The following is a 25,943-nucleotide window of genomic DNA, read 5'->3' as shown; positions in this document are numbered from 1 at the left end:
GAAACCATTAATTTTGTGCCACCGGGAAAAAATTCAATAATAAAAAAGAAATGTTCACGTGCACTTTACAGCCGCGTTTTATGCGTTAATCGTAAATCCTGGAAATGGTAAATTTTTTAACAATGTAGTTAAATCCTCAACGGCAGCGATAAGCGTAATGGAGGAACGACACATATAAACTTTAACTGATTTTTGAAATTTATTATTAAAAACTGAAAAAACTGAACAGAGGAAAAAAAAACTGTATAATTTCCTTTGAAAATTCTTCTTGCATTAAGTATTCCTGCAGAAGGACGAGTCGACGAGTCGACGCTTTGCAAATTTCCTTACAATTTACATGTTATTAGTTCGAAATCAAAGTAATTCAAGCACGTACGAAAATTTATGCGTAATTTCAATTCAAGTGCAAAGTGAAATTAGTAAAATATTAACGAAGGAAAGGGAACGGTGAACGGAGAACGGAGAGGAGGGGGATGCATAGGTATGGAAATCGATGTGAAAATGTGCAGGTGCACATTTGTCTGAATATATATTATATATGCAAGTCTATGCAAATAATGCATGGTACGAAGTTTTTGTGCAGCGGCAAATATCGAAATGTATCTGAACTTGTAAGTTTAGTAGTGGAATTTCATTTTAATTACGAAGTTCATTGTATTTCAAATTAGAAATTTATACATTTCAAAAATGTATCGCAAGCTCATGAAGTTTGCATCACCTTCTGTTCAATTTCCGTGCATTTTAACCAGTTGTAGTTAAGTAGAAGCATACGCAATCTTTGGAAAAACAAAGAGGATTTTAAAATTTCTAAATCTTGTCAGAATAATAAAGGGGAAGTCAAACAAGGAAGCTAGAGTAGAAAATATTTACCTACCAAGAAATGCAAATGCGGATATAACGGAAATACAGATATTGTCTTAAAAACTTCCTGCAGAAGTCTTCGTATTAGAGAAGTGTTTGCTTTGAAAAGTAGTTTAATATAATTAAAAAGAGAGTTAGATAGTCATAACATTTATGTTATTTAATCATAACATTTATGTTAATTTAAAATAAGCAAGAAGTTTTCTGCACTATTAGTCATGCGGATATACAGTGAAGTTGGAAAATATAAAATAGAACTACTTAGTTTTATTAGAAAAAGTTGCAATTGCCATCATATATATTGTGTACTTAAAAACTTACAAAAAGTGTGGATTATAGTCCTTAAAAATGCTTGAGTGAATATAAAATAAATTTACAAGAAGGAACAAAATTTTGTAATAATAATAAGTAAGGATACAGATAATTTCACAAATATATTATATATAATTGCAAATTGAGCTTTTATTTAATTGGAGGTAAAGTATCTTAAATCTTTGTACTGCCTTTATTATCACTCGCAAAAACATATGCAATATATAAAGCTTTTTATCGAACAGTAGTAAATTAGCAACAACAAAAAAATTTTTTTTTGTTTTTTAAATTAATTGAATTTTTGGCTGACTATACAGAACAGACGTTAAAAATCAATTTATTATTTAAAATATGGAACATTTAAATTCCTTCAGTAATACTTTTGTGTTTAAATCTCATAAATTTTACAAAAAAGAAATATATCATCTTATCTAACACTTTGCCTATCTGATAATTGCTAAAAGCTGTCAGACATGTCTATATTAACTCTAAAAGGTAAACGTCTGATTTACTGACAAATCACAACTTGAAAACTGTCAAAAAGCACTTATGCCTGCAAATTAAAATCAAGCTCAAGGATATTCCAAGGGAATATAACATATATAATGTCTTTTCTACTTTGAAAGATACTTTTAAAAAAATATTTCCAATTATTTCTCATCATTTTGAATGGAAATTAGACATGAGTCATGAGAGGAATCTAAAACGTTAAGAACAAATATATTGCATATATACAAATTATAAATATGGAATATATAATATATCATTTTATGTAAAATATACATATAATATACAATATATATTATAAATATGTATTACATATTCTCATTTTACAATCTTAGTGTTTTTTAAAAAGTCAAAATCAAATATAAGTTTCATTTACAAACTTATACAATTAATCGCCCATTAACTGTGGCATGACCTGAGTTATCCTTTCTCTCTGTCGCCTTTCATAAAATCTGGAAAAAATGGTTTCCCGTGCAGACTTCATACTTATGCAAGCTATCTATCTACCGGAATCTGGCAAACTTTATTTTTGTGACTTCCTCTATTTCAAGGAAGAACACACACAGTTCTTCTTTATAACATGTTTAAAAATGACCTTCCTATATGATCTAATAATTTATTAGCGGGCTAATTGGTCATTTAGATATGACCAAAAAGAAACTATAATTTATTATTTATATTAAAAAAAAATTCTTATTTTATTAAAATATTTTTCAGATATTTCGACTATCTTCGATAGTCATCTTCGAAGATAGTCGAATTGTGGAATGTCTGTAAATACCACAATTATCGGTGGAACTTTGCTATTAAATGCGGGTGGATACAACTTTATGCTTGAACGCGACAAAGAAGCCAGATCATTTTTTATCAAGCACTCAAGTCTTGTCATCTTATATATCATTAGCGTAGACATTGTGGTAAGATTCATCTATTTAAAGAGTTCTGATATATCATAAAATAGAACCAAAAGAAACTTCATTATATAAAGAACAAGGACAAAAGTTGGCTGCAATTTAATGCTATATTGTTGTCTCTTTTTACATAGAATTTTCACATCTAGAACAACACCCTGTAAGAACAATCATATCACTAGCTTACGCATGGTGAGCGGGTGACTATAATGCTCTTCACAGTCTAGATTTAGGCATCGTAAAGAAAGGGAACGAAATATTATTACAATTCAGAACTCAAATATATGTCTTTTTGCTCACTTCGCTACTTATTACATTGAATAAATAACATGAGGGCCTGAACCATATTCTTGGTAAAAGACATATAGAGTATCCTATATTTAATTGGATATATTATTTTTAAGTTTATGTCTACAACTTCAAAGTTAAATGTGGGATATGGTGATTTGGTAAAATACTTTGAGTAGGGTATTTAAAAGAAAACCTCCACCAAACTGCATTAATCTCAACACCGTAAGGGAAAGAAGGTACAAAGCAATTGAGCTAAACTTGATATATTCTATTGGGTCATTGAATAGACAAATGACGGTCACACATCTGGAGTATGTAACATTATATGCGACAAGTATTTGCTTCGTTTATTATTTATTTATAAGGAACTAAGCAAAAATTGTTGAACTACCGAAGGAAGGAACCATCGCCAAAGCCATTGGTTGCAATATAATTCATACTATATATAAATTAAATAATTAAATGTTAATCATAACTCCCTTTTCTGTTGACCTAATATTGGCTAAAAATATTAGACTCTTACTTTTTGAAAGTAAAATGTAATTTTATTGGTGTGTAGTTCATTATTGGTGTGAGTTCATTAAAAGTGAAAGTTGAGCTTAGGTCAGGTGTGCCTTTTAACTAAAGGAAATAATATTTTGTTTAGACATTTTATGATATAATATGCTAATAATACATTTAGAATTTTCAATGTTAAAATAATAGTTTGTTTAGTACTTTTCATACAAAATGTTGAATGCTACCTTATAATTTTTATTTTAGATACGCCCAATAATCAAAAACGTTAAAGTTTTAAGCAAAATAAAATAACTAGAGTTCTTTGCTATAACATATTTTCGTTATCCTTTTTCGAGATCGTAGATAAAAGTTAATTGTGTACGTAATGTTTATTATATATATCAGATTATACTTGAAATATTATGAAGCACTACAACAAAACTACTATCAATTATTAAAATACAGGGGATTTCATTTCAAAGTGCTTCATTTTGAGTTTATGATTTACATATTAGATTGGGAAATGAATACTAATGTATAGTACAGGTAAGAGGTATAATAATCAATATCTACCAAAATAGAGGGTATTAGGAGAGGTATTAGGTAACTATATGGTAGGTGAGAAGTATGATTTTCAATATATACCAAAATAGAGGGTATTAGGTACCTATATGGTAGCTCGAAACACCTTGTATATGTATTCTAGGTATATGTCTATTGCACATGCAATACACCTTTTAGTTTATTGCTTTTTATAAAATGAATGATATATGTTACTAGACAATAATGTAGACCACTTAAAGAGATATTATAAATTTTTATAACTTTAATTGATAAAACGAAAACATTTTGGAACAAGCATTTCCACTTTAACCACAAATGTCAGAAGGCATTGATTCAACTATCGATAAACTTTGCCCATTTTACTTTCGAAGTTTGGCGAGTCTGGAAAGTGGCAAGTGCCCAGTGCCAAGTTCCAGCTACCAACTACCAACTGCCGAGCGGCAAATGTCGAGCGCCAGAATTAAAGTTGGTTAATGTGTCATAATAAAAATGCTATTGTCTAAATTGATGGGAAATGGAAAACTGTCTTCAGCTGGTGTTCGTTCCTTTCTATTGTGTTTTATATACCATACACATATGTTATATATATATATATATCGATATATTTTTTTATTATTTGTCATTGTTGTCAGTGTCGTTTGTTTCGTTTGTGTGATGGTGCGTACGTGTTGCGGGCAACCTACAAATACTTCATTTCGCATTGTTTATTCATAAATATGTCACGCGTCCTAGGTGTGTCATGTCGGTAGGTTAACGAACACCGCATGTATTTTATTGACAGCTTCAGCGAAAAGGTCATTCCATGTTGGGCCACCTGAACAGTTTAACACCCACTACATGCAGGTTATTGCTTTTTTTCAACGATTGTAGTCGGTAAAATGGACACATGCGAATGCGAGTGTTTATGAGAGAGTCTATGCTCAGCTGGAATATGTATTTATTTAATGTAATGAATTGTTTGCATTTAGAAGTACAGGGTACGTGACAGGTGCGATATATATAATTTGATTGATTAATAATACTCAAAACACAACAGATGTCATAAATATAATAAAAAATAAGTGCTTTAAAATTCAAATAAAATGAATAAAAGTGCTCTTAACTATTGGCATCTATGTACATACGAGTATGTAGTTTTTCAGTTCACTTTAATTGCGCTTAAATAGTAAAAAATTAATGGACAATGAATGATGAGTGAAGTATATAAAAACTCTAACAATATTGAATAAATTCAAGGATTCAATATAATATTAATAACAGTCAGGGCATATGTTTCACTAAAGTCACTTTAATAATTGTTAAGTGAAAATTCTAAACCCAGTAGATTTACCACATTAATATGTCCTCTACTTTTAATAGATTTATCCATTTTGTGATTGTACAGATAAAACTATATAAATGCTACCTATGATTAGACTTTCAATCAAATTTTTATTGTAATATATTACTTGGACCGTGACATTATATATAAAATATTATATATTATTTTTATATATATACATATTCCAATATATATATCAATAAAAGTTATATTATATATCATTATTATTACTATTATAATTATATATTATAGTTATATATTAGTCGAAGTGGAGAAAGGAACGTATTCCCTTTGATTAGCTAAGATAGCCATTTGCATTCCACACTTCCTCGTAATAATGGATAGAGGAATGGTCAAATTAGAAGCCAGGAAGGAACGTATTCCCCTTAATTAGCTAAGATAGCCATTTGCATTCCACACTTCCTCGTACTAATGGATAAAAGAATGGTCAAGTTAGAAGCAGCCAAAAGCATTGATAAATGTGAATCTCCTGCCAATAATAATGCTGGAAATATTGATAAGTATATTAACGATAGGGGCACCCAAAAACTTAAGCCTGGTATTGGACAAGTGTGAAAATAGATACAGTAGGTGTTTTGGTGTCTATGCTTGAAGCGCCGGTAGATATGTGTACAGGAGACACTACACTGTAAGCCGAGAGAGGTTGATGTATTATATATATTATGCTTTGAATATTATACATTATTTATTATTTATTATGTTTATATAAATATCTATATAGTAACGTTAATTTTTTTTATAAGTTAACACATCTGTTACAGTTTTCGCTTCTTCAGTTTTATTATTATGCGTTTCAACAATGGCTAATTCGTAGATCATTTGTTATAGATCAAGTTTCTTCAATTTTTTTTACCATTTTATTTGTAGTGAGCTCAGATAGACCTTTATAGCGACCATTATTGTAATGAATGAGTACACTTCTTGCACTATTATATCAACAATAATTTCTTTGTATTGAATAAAATTTACTTTTTATAGAACCACAGTGCTTGGTTGCAGTGTCTTCGGAAACGCCCACCTTACTTACTGTACAAGCTGTTCCCCATAGAGCTTGACTATTAAATCTGGAGAAAAAACCAAAGTGGTGCTTACTAAGCACCAATGTCTTAGATAAATATATAAATACAGGTTAAACAATCGTTTTATATAGTAGTAGCTTTGATTTATATGCGGGTTCTTATACTGTTTTGAATAAGCTAATATGGACTATTAAGTTGATTATAATATAATTCTTGTGCTCTGAATGCATCTAATATGAAACCTCTATACTTCTAATAAGATAGACTAGTAGTTAGCTCGATACGGTGTCGATTCAGTGCGGTTCACCTTTTTTTAACTTAAGAGTATGAAAAATAATTTTTACTATGAGGTTTAGTTTCGATTTGAAGCCGACCGTTTTCTCACTGTGATGCTTGAAATATACCGAGCACAAAAAAGCAGTTTTCAAATTCTAGATTGACTACTCAAATAGTAGTTTTGTTTGACTTATATCACTAAGAAAGTGCTGTCAAATCAGAACCACAATGTATGCAATCCTTTAAAAATTCACAATATGTCTATTAAGAAGATATTGAGTAAATTGGATGACAATAACGATGAAGCAATTTTTAATTAAAAAAGTGAAATTTTTTACTACATTCTTATTTGAACAGATACTTTGTTTCTCTCCCACAAGAGTTATAAAAAAAATGGTTTTAAAAGTAAAACTTATGCCAACACTTTTTCTTGTGCAATGTAATATAATAGGAATCGAAGTTGGCTATACCCAAGATATTAACCTTTTATTGTTTTGCACTTTATTATATCAAAAGAGGCATTCAATGTCAGAGAAAAAATAAAGTACAAAGTAGTTGCTTTCCTAACGTACTGAATCCACAATTTTACTAACATTCATAAATTTTTCAACACAAACTCAACAAAAAGGAAGAAGACGAAAAAAACTGTTGGGTTCAGACTAATGAATACTCAGAACACCAGTAAAATATGCTTCCGGCCATGAAGGAAAAACTTTTCTGAACTCTTTCATGTAAGAAGCAGACGTGCGTGTATCCTTGTTGGTACATGTGAATATAGAGTTTCCTCTAACATATCCGTCGGTATTAGCATTTGTTTATGTACCTTAATTCGCTTTATATGTTTTCTGACGTCCTCAATAACAATGCTTAACCAATTTATGACAAAAACAATGTTGTCCTTTTTTTACTTGCTACGTAAAATAAGAGTGACAGAAGCAAGGAAACATTTTTCTTCCTTGCCTTTTAATTTTCAACATACTTGGCAGCGCCTGGGGATCCCACAGGACCTACACATACCTCAGCCGCAAAGATTATAATAAAATAGAAGCTGAAAACCGCACTTAAAATGCGGTTTCGACATTCCATTCGGTGCTTTTTTCTGTTTATCATTAAAATATTTATCCCCTGCGTAAAAATGGATTTGAAATAAATTAAGGCTTAAGCCACAGAACCGCAAAACCGAAAAAAATTTACAAGGAGGAAACCAAAGCAGTACAAATTCGTGAAAAAGATTTTCTTTAAAAGAGTGAAACTCATTACAAATCGGAACGCAAACTACTACTTAGTATAATGATGAGCTTAAGGACGAGTATGGCTACAGAGATTCATGCACTCGAAAGTGTGATGTGTGGCAAGTGAAAAGTAGTTAGTGGAAAATGGAAATGGAATTGGCAAGTGGTAACTAGCAAGTGGCAAGTGGAAAAAGAAACGCGGAAAGTGAGTGGGATTGAAAAGTGAAAAGTAGCGCGTGGTAACACAATTACGTACAAGTATATGCAAATGTGTTGTAATTGCAGAAGAACCTAATTTAGATAAACAATTCATGAGTGCAAAATGCTTCCAAAACCCGCTGTTCACTACTGCTGCCCTAATGCGTCCAACTACGTCTACGCTTCGTGTTTAACAAACGGTCTTAATACTTTGGCCGTTCTTTGAGTTTTGGCTTATCTGCAGGATTCGCATTGCTTCTGCACGAACTTAACTTAAATTGACTTCACTCCGCCAACAACAGAATTTAGGTTACGAGTGACTGGCAGCACATACCCGTACAGCACGAGTCAAACCATGGCAGCAGAAGCAGCCGAGGCAACCGAAGCAGCAAAAACAATCCTTCGAACAGAAGTTCAACTCAGTGGAAGAGCGCGAGGATACTCTCAGATTCAAGCACTAAAATGAAAATTGACAGTAGAGGTTTTTGCATTTACAATGCGGTTTGTTGAATAATTTATGTACTTTAAAGTGGCAGCAGGCATTCCTACTTCATGGCGAATACTCGTACGTCTGAAGGTCATACCTTGTTCCGTAGTCATTTTTCTCCATGCTTAAAGCAATGATGAATGAATGCATGTTTATTCTAAAAAGGTTGCTACTAGCAAATGGCTCCAAGAGATATTAAATTTAAACTTTAAACAAATAAATACTTGCGCCCTTCTAACAAGTGTCTTTCTTGCTCTGATATTAGCTAAATTGACTTGATGGAAGGAAGATGGTTGAAAAGGTCTTAGTATGAAAAATATTTCTTTAAATTTTTGTCATAATTATTTAGTGATTTATTATTTATAAAAAATATTTATTAGTATATACTTAAATGTATTTTAAAAATTTATATGTTCCATTTTGGAAATTTGTTTGTCTGTTAAGTTATGGAACCTTTAACATGAATTGTATAATTGTTCTGTATTAAATTGATTTTTAACGTCCATTTTGATGAAAGAAACTAGATTCTTAATATAAACTTAATGTTCTATAAAACACCTTTAGACTCAGCACGCAATATTTTACGTATTTTGCTGACATATACGGTATATATTCATTATCTTTATACGAATATTATATGAAATAATGCAGTCTGAAATATTTCTTTTTGGGTACTGATAGCTGACGAAGCGGAGCATTGCGTTCAAAGCAGATCTCTTATGTTTTCACCAAACGCTTACTATGCAGAATACGCCTTTCGCGTGTAATCCAAAATCGCAGTCTCATAAATTCTCCTAATTGCAGATGAAGACAGAAACACCCAACTGAATAATCTTAACCTGGCCTAGACTAAAGTCGGGCAGTCACAATCAATGTAATTAGAGGCTTTATCAGTTTGCAAACAGAGTTGACATTATGTCTTTTCTAACAATTCTTGTGGGTATGCTAATGTAAGCTGTGATGACCGCTTAGATAAGCTGCAATTTACGCCATTACTGCTCTACCAATGATTGATAAGCTAGCGTAGTTATATGGAGAAATCAACTTTTTATACTGGTGGTTAACCATAGTTTAACTACTTTTCTATCAAGGACCATATTCTGCTCCAACTTCATGTAGTATTATGAGGTAAAACTTTAATAATTTAGGATTTAGGTATCGTCAATATCCGCTACTAGAATATATACTTTGTGAAATTTTTGGAATTGACAATTTGGTGTCTGTAGAAAATGACAGAATCACAGTGCAAATATTCTTATTAATAAGGAAGTAAAATATAAGGAAGCCTAAAACGATGCTACACATTTTGTATCTATTAAAATATCGTACGTTATTAAGCAATTATCGTTACAATAATTAATACAAAACCAATAGAAAATTAATAAAAATTAATTTTAATTATTATCTTCAAAGTTTGTTATGTTAATGTTTATGCAATTTATTTAAAATGAGAACGTATATGATGAATATTATAGTATCTTGTTCTTATCGCTTATATTAAAATTTTGATAGATGAGGACTATATTGAAAAGTAATTTCTAAGCTTTTTCATACTTAATCATATTTCTAGTTTTTGAGCATTAACTGGAAAAATGTCACTTCTTAACCAGGTGATCCAAATGTTTAACATTAAAAATTTAAAAAAATTTATTAAAATTTTTTTTAAATTTCATTGGAAAGACTTTAATATGTTGTGATTGTATTATTTGTGTAAAAGTTGTACAAGGAAATCAATAATCCTCCTCAATGTACTCCTCAATGAGCCCCTACTTTGGATTACATATGCACGAATAGATTTGCACGAATCTACATGAATTCGATTGTACCGATGGGAAAACATGTTTCAAATTTTGTTAGTAAACATGCAGATTCAGTTTATTTTGTTATTCAATTTCGAATCTTCGAGCATATTGTTCTTATTTGCAAATGAAATAAATGTAAGTAGCGAGGAGAGTAAATAAAATTTAATTTAGTTCCACCAGTACGCGGCACAAGTTTTCCAAAAAGAACCCAACACCATTTCTAGAAGAAGAACTTCACAAAACAGGAAGCGGAAATGATGCAACGGTATTGAAAAATAACAAAACTTTTAAAAAACAAACAAAGAGGAAAAACTACCACTCAAGTTAATTAAAGTGTACAGTCTATATGGGCTCGAATGGAGATTTATTTACTCCAGTTTTTGGCTGTTTTTGGCTGTTGCTGTTAGACAGTAAAGTAGCCTTGAAAATAATTTGGACTTAAGACCAAGAAGAACAGGAAGTGAATTTTTCATTTTAAGAAATTAATTATGTATTTCATACTTAAATTAAATTAAAAATTTTTATGACTTGACTTGCAGGCATAAAATAAGAAATTTTAATTATTTAATTTTCTCGTAACTATTAACTAACATTTTCAGTTGAGTATATATGGAATGGAAGTATATTTTCTTTGATAGCCCCACAATTGCTCGATTTCCGTATTTTTTTTTGTTTTTGTTGTTTTTGTTATGTTTTTGACAGTGTGTTTTGTTTGTCTGGAATTTTGAAGCACTCGCTCTGTACGCTGAACGAGCTGCTTCACTCGTTTCACTCGTTTCAGTCATTTTAGTCGTTGAATGACGTCGTGGCTGTTGATTTTCTTTATTAGCTCAGCTCGGTTTAATGAGCATATATTTTCCATTGTGTAACTTTAAGGACTTATCCACATTAACTGCAATATATGTTTATGCTTGGCAATTGAAATTAAATTGTGTGTTTTATTGCCAAACCGAACTCAAACCCATTCTGCTAAATGCTTTGCAACAAAATGCGAGAGCAAACGATAATTTACTTAATTGTGCATCACCGAGAGCAACTTGATTATAAATTTTCAGTACGGTTTTATTTTTGTTTTTATATCGCAATTAAGTTAATTGATTTTATTGATTCGGTTTTAATTCATTTCAACTAGAGACGTTAGCCCAAGTGCTACATTTAAGTGTTTGAAATTGATGCTGCCAGCAAATGAAATTAATATTCAGCTCGGAGCAAGAATTAGACTTTGATTTTCCTTTATAATAATTGTAGAGCCTTCAAAGAAACACATAAAACTTCAAGTCATTTAAATAAATAAATTGAAAAATGAAATTTAGTACTGAAACTTGAAAGCCAAAAAGTTAGTTTTTATTTTTAAAATTGAACTTACAATCAGATTTAATTTTTGCCTAAAAGTATGCTTTTGTAAAAGCATTCAATGTCATAATGTCTTAACCCTTTATAAGCTTAGTTTTTAAGTGACAGTGATAACTTCCATATGAATAGTTGCAAGTATTTTTGTTTGAAATATTTTTTATTTTATTTTTAAAAGGCTTAGTAGTAAACTGAACGTGTCTACGAATGTTATAAAATAAATTCTTTATATATATTAAAGAATTAAATAATTAATTAAATAATAACCAATTCTTTTAATTCTTTTTTAAATAATATTATGTATATTATGTATATTTAATTATATTTAATAAAGTTTATGTAAGTTATGTTATTAAAATACATATTTAATATTATTTAAATGATATTAAAAATATATTTCATATTGTCACAAATATTTCGGCTCTAGCTTATAGCCATTTTTAGGGTACTAAGAACTATAGCCTAAGAGACTATAGTCGAAATATTGGCGACTATAACATATATTTTTTATAAATAATTGTATATTGTGTATTATTAATAGTTGTGTTTTATTTAAACAATTGACCAATTATTGCGTTTAAAAATTAATAAATTAAATTTAGTCATTAAAGCATTGAGTTATAAAATAAATTCTTTTAAATCCAATTTTTACCTATTTCCATAGTATCTTAACATAACACTGGAAAGCAATAAGTTGATATAAATAGCCAATTAATATAAAACAGATTTTAGAAAGTGAAAAAGATTTTATAAGAATATATCTTTTTATTATGATTTGTTAGTCAAATGCCACAAATGAAGTTTTTTAATTCATTCACATAGAAACTTTGTTAGTATAGAGTTGCGAACTTTATTTATTATTGGAGGACAGAAGATAACTAAGACAAAAATCCCTGAAAGCCATATTGAAGATATAAATATTTTTATCTGGAATCTCAGACATGTATATAGTTTTAAGTATAACTGTTAATATAAGAAATACATATTTTGAAATGCTTCAGCAGTCTACAAGCAATCCAAATTTCACTAATTTAGTTTTAGAATCAGTAAGGGTCTATAATTGTATCGAGTATTTTACTGTCAAACTCGGCTAATAGAGCATACGTAAATTTAAATAATTCCAGTCCAAACACCTTTTACATATAATAATTCATGACAAACATCAATAATTTAAACAATAATTTCACTTGAATGTTAATAAGGGTTCTAAATCATTCCTATAACAAAACTATATAAGCACACGAAAAATTCATATGTCATAATTTGCACCCTATTTATAAATATATCTTAATTTTTGTTTAATCGAATACATTCTGAGCTTTACAGATCTCAGTATATTAAATTTTTCTCTAACGCTTATTCCTAAACTCTGCGATCATCCACAATTCATCTACAGTTTCATTCTACTGACTTATTAAAATCACTATTAATCCCAAAAATCCATTGGTTTTGAGTACTTTCTTTCTCTCTAATACTAATCATATGTCAAGGCAGTATTTTTTAATATTTACAACATCCGGTCGGTGCAGTAAATGTTCCAACCATCGTATATGGTGAGCCTTCATAAATAACTGTTTACAGGCCCACAGCCAGAATTAGTTTTGGGAGCGGCGGAATCCCTTTCAGACAATTTCAGCAATTAAAAAAAAACAGGATTTTATATTTTTAGTGTTCATAATGTATTAATAATGAGTATAGTTAAATAGTATAGTCCTTCGAATAATTTTGGTGAGAGTAGGGGTAGCAGTAATTCAAGCTCACCACCCACTGGCTGTGTGCTTGACAGTCTAGTATCTGCTTGAGCTTATCAAAGTATCTTTAGTAAAGCGAACATTTCCATTGTGATTTTTTGATCCAAAGATTGTTCTTGAAAATTTTGACTCAAAAGCAGATTGCTTCTTAGTTTCGTTATCTTTTTGTATTTATAACTCACATGCATAATTCAGCAATAGTCGATCGATAGAATTGTAAATTTGTATTTTATATTGAGAATACTGAAATATGTAATTATTTATAAGTTTTAAGAAATATACATCCATTTACGGTATTAGCAGCTCTTATTTTATGAACACCATTGCTATTGAAAGTAAGACCCAACTATTCAAAGTTCTATCTACACTGTTCTAAAACTATAACGCCCTCTTGCAGTTTGTAAAGACTAAGCTGTGCTCCCCTTTTTATTTTAAATGTTGAACTTTTTTTATTATAAAACTGTTTGTTTAAGATACAATATTCAACAAACATAACTTTATATTTTCTATATTAACACATAAAACAAATTCAAATCATAGAAGACTATTCAATAGGGAAATTTACTTAATATAAAAAATCTAATGAATATATATAGTCAACTTCAGTTATTATTAAGAATGTAATAGTGTGTTCACATTGCCTTCATTAAAGCCGTTTATTTGATTTAGGTCATTAATGAAACTTCATTAGCAGTACAAAGAGGCTAAGAGTGGTTAAACTTAGTTAAGAATAAATTAAGGAAAATCACAACAGAAATGTCATATGCAACGCTCCAAAATATATTTCCTAAAAGGAAAATGATCAAAATTTAATATATTTGACACCTGAAACAATATGTACCATAAATAAATAAAAGGTTAGAATTTTTTGATATATTTGATTTTTATATATAAAATATTTAATTGAGATATAGGAATATATAAATGAGTTTATATATCAAATATATATTTTAAATCCTTATACAACATAATATTTTATTTAATAAAATATATTCATTTCATTTGAACGTAAACTGAAACGTGAAGAAACAAAAGCTCTCCTAAAACTTTCACAGAAATCTCTTTCACATGTATAAATCAACTTATAGGTATAAGGGAACGACCAAATCTTACTTTCATTAACTCAAATTGCTTTAGTTGCAATGGGAACATGGTATTAGTTGTCTTGAATAATTTCAGTTTTGGCTTGGAATATAGAACACTAATTCGGTATTCTAAACTTAGTTCACCTATTAAGTGTGTAAGAGTATGTAAAGTCAACGCAATGATTTTGATATATAAATCTAATACCTTTCCTTTTGAGAGAATTCATCAAATCACATACATTTCGCTATTCGTAATATTTTGAAAATTTGGTTTATACCTCTAAAACAAAAAAAAAAATCTATAAATCTATTAAAAAATCGGAACAGGTTTCTACTTAACATCCCATAATTTACTTTGTCCCCTCAATTTACTCATTTAATACTACAAATTATTGGCGTAGGTCAGCTTTATAAAAAAATACATGAAAATACACTTAATCACATCCGAAATGACAACAGATGGTTTGGGTAGAGCGATTAAAAATCGAACGAGCTGTCGTTTCTTTATTTATTGATTTATTAATTACCTTCATCATTAAGTCGTTTAATCTCGTTTAAGTTAAGCAATAAAAAAAACTCATTATACTTCAGATGTGTTCAGTGACATAAAATTTTATTGCAATTAGAGCATTAGGATACATTTGCATCAATAATTGTCTCCATACAAGTTCGGTTATTACCACATTATGTTATATGTCATTTAAACTGCTTACAAGATGTATCACCTTCGATTGTAAAAATGATAATGATATATGAGCAGTGGCAACTGCTGTTTTAAAAGTATTTAATGGTATCACTTATACTCCATCTACATTTTTACATTTTACATTTATAATTTCAAACTCTTCAGTCTTCAAACATGTAAAAGGGCTGTGAAGTGTTAAACTCATTTTAGAAGTTGTTAATTTGATTTTATTTAATTTATTGTCAAAATACTGAGATACAATCAATTGACAAAAATGATGAGTTGCTAACCAAAGCTAAAAGGTTTCATTTACATAACATTAATTGGCCGAACTACTTAAGTATTTCACAAAGAGCTGATCGTTATTGAATTTAAAGCAGATTAAATTTACATTAATTAAGGCACCAACGATATTGGGCTGACGTCGAAAACGAAACAAAGCAATTTGTGAGGCGAAATAATAAACTCAGAAGACACAAACTTAATTAATAATTTCATAAAGCACGTACGCACTGACGCAGCATCTCTCAGTGGTGCAATAAATCAGAGCAGACCTGAACCCGAGTCTGCATCCCAGCCAGCACAGATGTGCGCGCTGAAGCGACGCCCAATCTCTACTGAAGCCACATTTGCATTCTGCCGAAATTAATATGCAAGTGTATCGCATCGTAACTAATAACTTTTTTTTAATTAATTTCAAAAAAGTTGGGAATTTGAGATACTTTTAAGTTTTAAATCTCCGTCTATTTTTTTTTTTTGTTATGAATATTTGTGTTTTAAACTAAGCTGAACTTGAAAAATGCACGAGCGTTGTTTGCAAAAATTTCAATAAAATTCGCATAGATTTTTATTTTACTATAAATAAGCTCAGTTGCATTGTCATTGATATCACAAACCTCTCGCACTTCACAAAGTGTACATCAAAGCAAACCAATTAAGCAAAAGATGCGTGTTTTTGTTGTAAGTAAATAAATAATCCATTAATTTGTTTAAATAAATAAAAACTCTCTAATTATTATTCTTAGGTGCTAGCTCTTATCGCACTTGCCCGCGCTGATGTTGGCGGTTACAACTATGGACCATCATCAGGCGGTTCAATTGGCGGCGGTTCCATTGGTGGTGGCTCGATTGGCGGTGGTTCAATTGGCGGTGGTTCTATTGGCGGCGGAGATATAGGTGGAGGTTTCATTAGTGGTGGAAGCTCTTTCGATGGAGGTATTGGCGGTGGTGATAGTGGCTCAATTGGCGGCGGTTCCATTGGCGGTGGTTCCATTGGCGGTGGCTCAATTGGCGGTGGTTCAATTGGTGGTGGCTCAATTGGCGGTGGTTCAATCGGTGGTGGTTCATTCGGTCCAGCTCAAGGTGAATTAGTTAAAGAATTCTACTCATTTGATGCTCCAGAAGGTGAATTTGAAGATCACAGCCCATTGGGTGATCTCTCCTCATCACTTAAAAAGAACTTACGTGTTATCTTCATTCGTGCACCTGAAAACAATGGTCTCTCCAACGCTGCTCTTAACTTGGCTAAATCAGCTGGTGACAGCAGAACCGCCATTTATGTACTTACAAAACAAGGTGATGTTTCAGATTTGGCTAAGAATCTCCAAAACATCAACAATCAAAATGCCAACAAACCAGAAGTACACTTCGTCAAATACCGCACACCTGAAGATGCTGCCAATGCTCAACGTACCATTCAACAGCAATACGATAATTTGGGTGGTGTTTCCCACTCTCATAATGGTGGTGTTGCTCCAGTTTTGGACTTCGCTTCCAAGGCACAACAACATGGCGGAAATAATGGCGGTATTGGTGCTACAGTCGTTGGCGGTGGTGCAGGTGGTTATGAAAATAGTCCAGCACCAGCTCCAGCTCCAGTTCCAGCTCCAGCACCAGTCAGCAGCTACATTCCACCAGCTGCACCCAGCAACACATACTTGCCCCTTATTAAATACTAGGAAACGCTCACGCATCTCAAAATTGATTAGTTTTGTGAACTGTTTTTAATGTTTTTATTGTTAATCATTGCCATTCTGTTGATAATTTTTGTACACATTCTTAAAGGATTGACTCTTTTGTAAATATAACTCTTAACTATTTTCTATACTTAATGTTTTTATTTATTCATCCGGATACTATGGCAATTTTCAAAAGGTGTATTGATTAAATTATTTAATTGACTACTTACTAATTTTAAATGACTCAGTATTAAAGGAAATTACAAAGGAAATTAAGAGCAATTGAAATTTGCTCTAAATAAGCAATGATGGAGAAGATACAATTGTACCGGAATGTAGGCGTGAAACATAAATTTATCATGTTTGCTACCCAATAAATACGCCCCTTCGTACTATTCAATACGATTCGTTTTCTAACAGGAAATATTCCAATAGGTAGATGTAACGATCGATTAAGATCACTCTTCAATGGCTACTGGTAGAGTTGTAACTAAAGAAAGGAAGAAGGGGACTTATGTACTCTATCAGGTTTCTACTTTCATAAGTGTATATCTGAAATATTTAATGGGTGTATTGCTGACATTACTCACTTTATCGGAAGTGCACAATGGTTTACTGGTTTAAAATAGGAGTGTCCTACTGTCATCTAGTACATTCGTTTTAAGACAAATTCATAGTATCATAACATTCTTAGAGTTTTAGAATCTAAGCGGATCCTCTGTCGGCTTCTGTTTACCAAATACAAAACATTATTTCAGATTTGTCTAGAATATAATCTTACGATCAGCTAACGCCATAGCATTTCTTTATGATATCACAATGATATCACTCAGATACGAGTGGGTCATTAAGATTTCATATATATCCAGAATAATATTCTTCGATCAGCTAGTGTTTTTGTTATCTTTATGATATCACAACTTCTTAAGATTCTTAAGAATCTTCTAAAGATTAAGACCGCATATACCTATCATATACATAATAGTCTTTTAGATTGCAGATTTGTCCAGCATAATATTTCCCGATATGCATGTGTTATTTAGCGTCTTAATGTTATCAATTCGAGACCACATACTAGAATCTAAGTGGATCTCTTATCAGCAGTCATCTTTCAAATACAAGAAGATAATCCTATAATTACCTAGCGTCCTTGAGCGATTTATAGTATCACAACAATACAATGCCTTCAAGTTTAAGTAGATCATTTGTCCAACATCTATCTAACGAATACACTGTAACATTTTAAATTTCATATTTTTTAAATGAAATATATCTTCAATTAAAAATGTTAGGCAATCTTTTTAAATTATATATAAGTGTATAAATACCAAATTGAAATATATATATATGTATAACGCACACAACTTATTTATTATAATCAGACTTAATCCTGTATTGAATACCAATGTAACAAATTGTGTGCAAACTCGCAATCGAAACTTTAAAATGAAATTTTTAATTAAAAATAAATATTTTTCTTTCCATACGAGTATATGCAAAATTAAATTTTTCATAAAAAACTAATTAAAATACATTTCTCTGTTTTCCATTTAGTAAAAATATTTAAAAATACATTTATCATAAAATGACTAAAACGGCTTTAACGCCACTTTCGCCGTCAAGAAGTTAATCCACTGATGTCATCATTGCGGCATGCGATGTCCATCAGTTAAAATTGGTTCGAGTATGGAAGCGAGCCAAAATAAAATGGGTGCGCCCATACCCGTTCCGAGTTCTGAACAATCGAGTACATTGACAACTTCACTAGCGGATAAACAATGTCAATGCATTTAAATTTGCATATTTGCGTATTAATAATAATGAGTAAATAATAAAATTGAAAAAGTGCCGTTTACGAGCATCAAATTGCTCACATTAATTGCTATTTTAATGGGAACGATGGAAAATGTTCCAATTTCGCAATTTCACAATTCGGTGTCACTGTTATTCTCTTCTTCATTATTTATTAATTTGTTATTGTGGCAGTTTTTATTTAGGACACAAAGTCTGTGAAAAATACTGCACATAATATTTAAAAAATAATATTTTATGCAGTCAAAAGGTAGTTTACACGTCGTTGCACAATTTATGTTTGTGCAACACGTAAACGGTTCACCCACCCAATTGCGCTACAAACAAAAGACAGGCATGTTAAATATTACAAGCATTACAATTGTTTGGCGGTTTAGCATGTTAAGTTGATTATGGAATCTATATATATGGAAATATCTTGTTTTAAAATTTTTTTTATTTTAAATATATAAGTTAATGACGATCATTTTTTCGGACAATTTAAAAATTTCAAACTGACCTGAAGGAGCTGTCACCATCAACTAACTTACGTTAATAAGGGTTAGTAGTTTAGACAACTTAAGAACTTTCTATCGATCTCACAGAGCTGTCAAAACTAGGGACTTGGCCACATTAGCAGACTTTTCAAGCTGGTTCTGTTTCAGTTGAATGAAGGAGTCATGCCTGCCAGCGTTGCTCGTACGCTGACCACTGAAGTTTATTTAGAAACACTTTTAGTCTGCGCTTAACTAAAGCTTATTCGGGAAAAATATAAAAATAAGATGCACGGTAGAAACTATGTTAAAGAGTAAAAATAGTAAAAACATATTGAATTATGGAGTGACATTTGGTTAGGTTAGGGTTTGTCGCAAGTCTGCTATAAACTTTAATTAGACTACCTGTGGTTCCGTTGTTTTACCATAGCGTGTCTCCCTTGACCCTTGATTTGCTGTTCTACGGGATTTTTAGAGAACATGAATTTTTTATATTTTCAGGCTTTCGAAATTAAATTCTAATAGTTCTTCGCGCTCTTTGGAAATGCTGCACATCTGGGCAATTGATGTGAGTTTTCAAGTTTTCTTTTCAGAGGCAGCAAATTCTGATCTCTTTTTGCCAAAGATTGACATCTGTATAATTGATGAATGCTTAATAATTATTCCGTTTCTCCTTTATAATTCCATCCCTTGGCAGAGGCAGCAGTTTCTGGTAATTCTGGTAATTCTCTTTGCTTCTTGCCAAGGCTGAACATCAGCACAATAGATGTCAGCTTAATAATTATACCCTCTTTCCTTCATAATTCTATCCTTTGGTAGAGGCTTCAGTTTCTGATTGGTTCTCTTTGTGTCTCGCTAATGTTGGATATTTCTTCCTCTTTATAATTTCAGCTCCTACCAGACGGAGCAGTCTCTCATAGTTCTCCTTGCTTCTTGCTAAAGCTAGCCGTCTGCACAATAGATGAGAGCTTGATAATTGTTTACGTTGTAGCCAGTTATAAATTTACTAGAAATATTGTCGATTTCTTCAATCTTATATATTTGTATATCTTATGTTACATATGTAGCGCATCTTAAAAGTCATTATAGTCGTCAAATGAATTTCTTTCAGGTTTCTATTTTACTTGTGCGACTTGCAGACAAGAAACACAAAAAGTTAAACTGCGAAAAATCGTTTCTCTTTTTACAAAGAATTCCTTTGGCAAATCCTTGCAGTTGCTGCTTTTTTCATTTAAGTTGGCATAAATGGCGTACAAAGAAAAGAATCAGGAAACAGTTTCTCTTGTGAACATGCACATTAAAAGCCACTTTGGGTAACGCAACTCAGGTAGAGGAGCTGGTAATTGGGCCTTTAAATTTATTATTTTTATGTACTACAATTTGTGGTGCCTGTCTTTAAGCTACAATGATATATGTTATATCAAGTGATAAAGGTCATTGTTGGTTTTATTTCAGCTAAAAAATTTTATAGTAATAGCCGACCTTAAATATATTGTAAGTCATGATATACTAAATTTTAATATTAAAGCAATAGTTTGTTATTAAAGATAAAATTTTTTATAAAACATTTAAGATAAAATAGTTCTTTCGATTCAAATATGAACTCGTGGTAACTTCTTATATGTGGCTCTAATAGGTTAGGCTATTGTGACACCTTTGCAAACTCAGACACTTCCCAACCATTCTGATACCATCACTGACACCGAAATTTTCTTGTTCATAATTAGTCAAGGTACTTCAACTCTTATGTAGTATACTATATTATTTTCTAAAGAAGTTGTGTTAATAGAAGTCTGTTCTAATAAATGAAACGGCTTTTTTTGCTACTATCCTGTACAATGTCTTAAGGGACTTATATAGTATGATTGTTGGTACATAGTACCACTACTAAATTAAGTTTCATGAATCCCAAAATTTATTGACGTAACTTAAGACACATCTTTGAAATTACATGTTGTATTATTAAGTGATTTATTTTGGTTGAAGTTAATGTGGGCTGCATGTTAAGTCTTGCGCTTAGGGAACACTAATTACTGCCAGATGAATCCCAAAGTGAGTGCATACCTATATGTAGGCTGTATTTTAAGTCTTTCGCCTAGGCAACACTAAGTACTGCCAGATGAGCCCCGAAGTAGGTGTATACAACAACATCGGCTGCATTTTAACTCTTTCGTCTAGGAAGCACTAATAACTGCCATATGAATTTAGACGTTTCGTTCGAAAGTTCGTCATTTTCTAGTATAAATATCATTACAATATTTCAGCTATCATATCATTACAATTTGTAAGCTGTAAGTTAGATTTTGCCTTAAAAGACAACCCTCGTATTCTCGTATCTACTACAATCAATATTAAGATTGCCTGTATGCTTTTTCACACGTTGGTGCATATATATACGTAGGCTGCATTTTAAGTCTTTTGCCTAGATATTTCTGTTCACAAGTTTGACATTTTCTAGTATAAATGTCATTCAACGTTTTAGTTATTAATTACAACTTAGTTTTAGACTTAAAAGATAGCCCTCGTATCCCACACAAAAACTACAATCAAACCCAAGATTGATTGCCTATATGCTTTTCACGTATACTCTATAACATATATAGTTACAGTACAGTTACCCTAGCCCTTCTTTAGTTACAACTTACGTGTTTGACTAGTGTTACATGCTATTCGCTACTTCTAACCAAATAGAAGAAGAGATTTGAGTAAGAGCTCCTCTATCATCGTATAATTCATATTTTGTTAATGAAGGCTAAACATTTATGAGTTTCTTATCTTTAACTCTGTTTAACTTCCTTTTGACTTCTGGTTCAGTGCAACTACAAATTAAATACTCGTACATTATTTTTCACAGCTTTTAATGGTTTCACACAAATAATATTAAAGTTCAGGTTGAGCAGGACACGTTTTTCACAATCGTTCGTGCTTATGCTTTCCTCTTTCCCTTCACGCTTAGCGTCAAGTTTTTCAAGAATTTCAATTTTACGTTCTTCCGTGGAAAGCACGAGTATTTTTTCCCTCATTTTCTTTCTGTTTACATTTCTGAATTCCTTCAAATTTATTGTTTTCCTTCCTAATCTGTATCCTTAATTGTATTTTTTATTGCTGCCCTAATGAAATATGGAAAATTTTAACTAGTTTTCAAAGTTCTCCGCTAAAAGGTGAGGTGGAAAGCTTAGCATTTGATTTCTCGCTAAGATTTCCACTCCAAATGAATTGTCACGTTTTTATTTATTGAAATTATTTTTTGAGTATATTTCGCTATTCCGCTATTTTGCAGTTTAACGTTTAACTCGTCGTAGTCACGTTACTTTACTCTGCGTTTCGCTGATTAAAATTACGTTTTCCTGCGTTCAGCTGCGTTCTGCTACGTTAGCTTGCGTTGGGTTGTGTTACGTTGCGTTACGTTACGTTAGGTTGCGTTAGGTTGCGTTGCGTTAGGTTGCCTTATTTGCACGCCATTGATAACAGCGTAAAGCTGAAATTAAATTATGTCATTTTATGCCAATATTCGCAGCTGTTGACTCGCATATTGGAAAAATGTCAAGGGTTCCCATATCCTCCGAATAATAATATCCACATCCACATATTCGCGTGCTTAGCGTAGTTCAGAAAAGTGTGTCTCTGCACTACGTTGGAGTACGATGGAGTGTTTGTTTTTGTACTTTTATGAGCTGAAATGAGTTGGGCTGAGAACGCATATTTTACTCGTTACATTCGAGCGAGTTTGTGAATATTTTATTGCACTTTCTGCGTTGTTGAAAAACTTTAAACTTTGAGTTTCGTTGGGAATTTTATTATAAGCATCTATCCAAACACATAGCTATGCATATGTATATGGTATATGCATATAAACTATATTTTTTATCTACAAATTTTAAGTAATAACACCTCACATATGTAAGGGCAAGTGTGTCCTGTGCAAAATCGCACATATGTTGTGCAATAGTTTCAAGGATCCGTATTTACAGAGGCTAACGGTTATGCGCTCTATTTATATGCACAGGAATCACCGAACAGCAAACCATGTTTGTATACATGTAAGGTATGTCCTTTGTTTATATGTATGTGTGGGTGTGGGGATGTGTGTGTGTTAGCAAAAGACACATAAATTATTAATGCTGATAAGTTTTTTAAGCAATAAAATACCATAAAACAAGGACGTGCATTATGTTGCAGTGAGCTTTTAAATAAATAGGAAAACTTATATCAAATATAACCTTGTATGCCTCGTACATCCTTTTTTCTTAATATGATTCGTACTTCAATGATTTTTTACGCTGACGGCTATGAAATTCGATAAAATAAAAATATAGTTAAAGCTTAACTTGTGCCTGGCAATAATTTAGGCAGTTAACATTCACATTCGCTTCACAGTTTTCAACTCCACTTCAAACACTTGAGAAGTTTAAGTTTAAATTTGTAACATCCGCGAGCACATATGCCCAACAGCTTTGATCCTTGGAGTTAAGCACACTTCTTCTAAATAATCCAATATGCATCAGGTGAAATCAATATGGAAGAGCAACAAATACAATTTGTAAATATTTTGATAAAGTGAAATATCAAGAGGAAAATAGAAAAATAGAAAATAAAATGAGAAAATTTTATGTTACTATAAAATTGTTTCTCATTGCACACTGAACTACTACAACTTGCTCTTCCTCCTCCTCCTCCTCCTCTCCCTCTTCCACTTCCTTAACATAGACTCCTTCCTGTTTTCAACTAAAATGCTATCAGATACAAGGAACTAAACTAAAAAAAGAAACAAAATACAGCTTAGGATGCGTAGTGTGGCCACGAGTTAAAAAGTAAAAAGCCTGACAGGCCCACCCTTGAAGGTACAAGGTGCCTTCATCCGCTCCTCATGTGTTACGGCGAAGGATGTGGCAAGAGTTCGTATATTGGAAAAGTTTTACGTTGATTTTTAATATCGCAGGTGAGTGTAAATAATTTATGGCATTTACGTTTCACTTGCAATCGTGCGAAGAGACCAACACATACTTATGTGGATTCTTACATTATGTGGAATACTACTCTAGCTACTCTAGAATGGTTTTTATACACATGTGTATATATATACATGTGTATGCATATACTCAGTATGAATGTAAGTAAATATTGTACGCATTCTATATAGAACGTATCATTCTGTATTGGATTATATTACGAAACGCACAGTGGAAAAAATTAATGAAACTGCGCCTTAATGAAAGGCACAGTACAAATAAGAGATTGTGATAAGGAAAGGTAATTGCCCATATATATAAATTAACACTAATTTGTTACCGAAGAGCAGGGCAGTCCTTTTCCACAGAACAATAATTATTAATTTTGTTTATTGAACCAATTAAAAATGGCTTAAAAAACTATAAATAATTTTAATAATTGCCAGTGAAAGAGTTATAAGGTTGAGAGAGGTAAGAAACAATAACGTTTTCCGAAAATGTCAATTTATTTACTTTTTATTTTAATTAATAATGTTATTGTTTGTTAATATATCTGATGTTGTACTCAATACATTTATTATCTATTTTAATTTTTTACTTAATATTATTTATATATTCATTCGACTTGGTATAATTATCTTCGTACAATATATTTTAAAATTATTTCATTACTTCTCAGTAATAAGGTTGGACACCACAAAATGGATAACAGTGTATAAACTTAACTTCACATACTTTAATACATAATAATGATAGAGAAGAAGAATAAGGTGAAGAGTAGAAAATTTTAAAAGAATTATTTTTGGAATCTGGAACTTGTGGAAAGGACATTTCCTTGCTTACTGAAGCAGTTGTTGTTACAGTTATAGTAAAGATAATAAATTTTCGATGCTTGGAGCAATAAAAAAGGAATTATAAGTATCTTATGTCAAATAAATGTTTACAACTAATATGTCTTTGTGCAGGTGTAATAAGATATTTTGTGCAACACAGACTTGTTGAAAGATACCTTAATTAAGGTAAATCCAATTCTTAAAAGAGTAAACATATCACATTTCAACTAATTTGCTTAGAGTTGGCTATAATGATTAACACTCTCTGCCATAGGGCTTCTACATGCATTAAAAATACTCTGAGTCTTCACAAACTTATTGTGATCCGAGCACTGGTAAATCACACACAGCATATATTGCAACTAAGTTCAAAAAATTGTCTACCTGTGGATCGCTTTATGGCCTAAAAAAACGCCGTTTGTTCGCAAACTTAAAGAACCCCAAGCTCTGTGTGCTCAAAGATTCGTGCATGATCGAAGTAAGTGCAGGATGACTACAAATTTTTTTGTAACTTACCGTTTTTAAGACAATATTCTCATAATAATAAATCGTTAGTAAATCCCAATAATAAATTCTAGTCCGAGTGAATCTTAAAAAAACGATAACTGATTATGCTATCTAAATACAAATGCTATCTTCATATAGTTTTTTCCCGCATCACTTGGAGCAAGATTATATTACGGCACATCATTACTTCTATTTTTTCTTTCCACACCAAAAATTAGAAGTTCTAAATTTGACGTTTGG

The 25,943-nt window shown here is 31.3% G+C and overlaps 2 protein-coding genes across 2 annotated transcripts in view; one reads left to right on the top strand and one right to left on the bottom strand.

Moving 5' to 3' along the window:
• The window catches only part of LOC119676088, a 72,168-nt gene that overhangs the window by 20,028 nt on the left and 26,197 nt on the right, over positions 1-25,943 (bottom strand). The window lies entirely within an intron of this gene.
• LOC119680827 (putative mediator of RNA polymerase II transcription subunit 17) lies at positions 16,067-17,178 on the top strand. The gene is made up of 2 exons (XM_038093823.1): positions 16,067-16,131; positions 16,197-17,178. Exons 1-2 carry the CDS (start codon positions 16,117-16,119, stop codon positions 17,127-17,129), a joined length of 948 nt encoding a protein of 315 aa, XP_037949751.1. The 5' UTR covers positions 16,067-16,116; the 3' UTR covers positions 17,130-17,178.

The sequence above is a fragment of the Teleopsis dalmanni genome, chromosome 2, assembly GCF_002237135.1.
Source record: "Teleopsis dalmanni isolate 2A chromosome 2, ASM223713v2, whole genome shotgun sequence".
Taxonomy (NCBI): domain Eukaryota; kingdom Metazoa; phylum Arthropoda; class Insecta; order Diptera; family Diopsidae; genus Teleopsis; species Teleopsis dalmanni.
The sequence above is the reverse complement of the archived record's forward strand: the minus strand, read 5'-3'. Positions and strand labels throughout refer to the sequence as shown.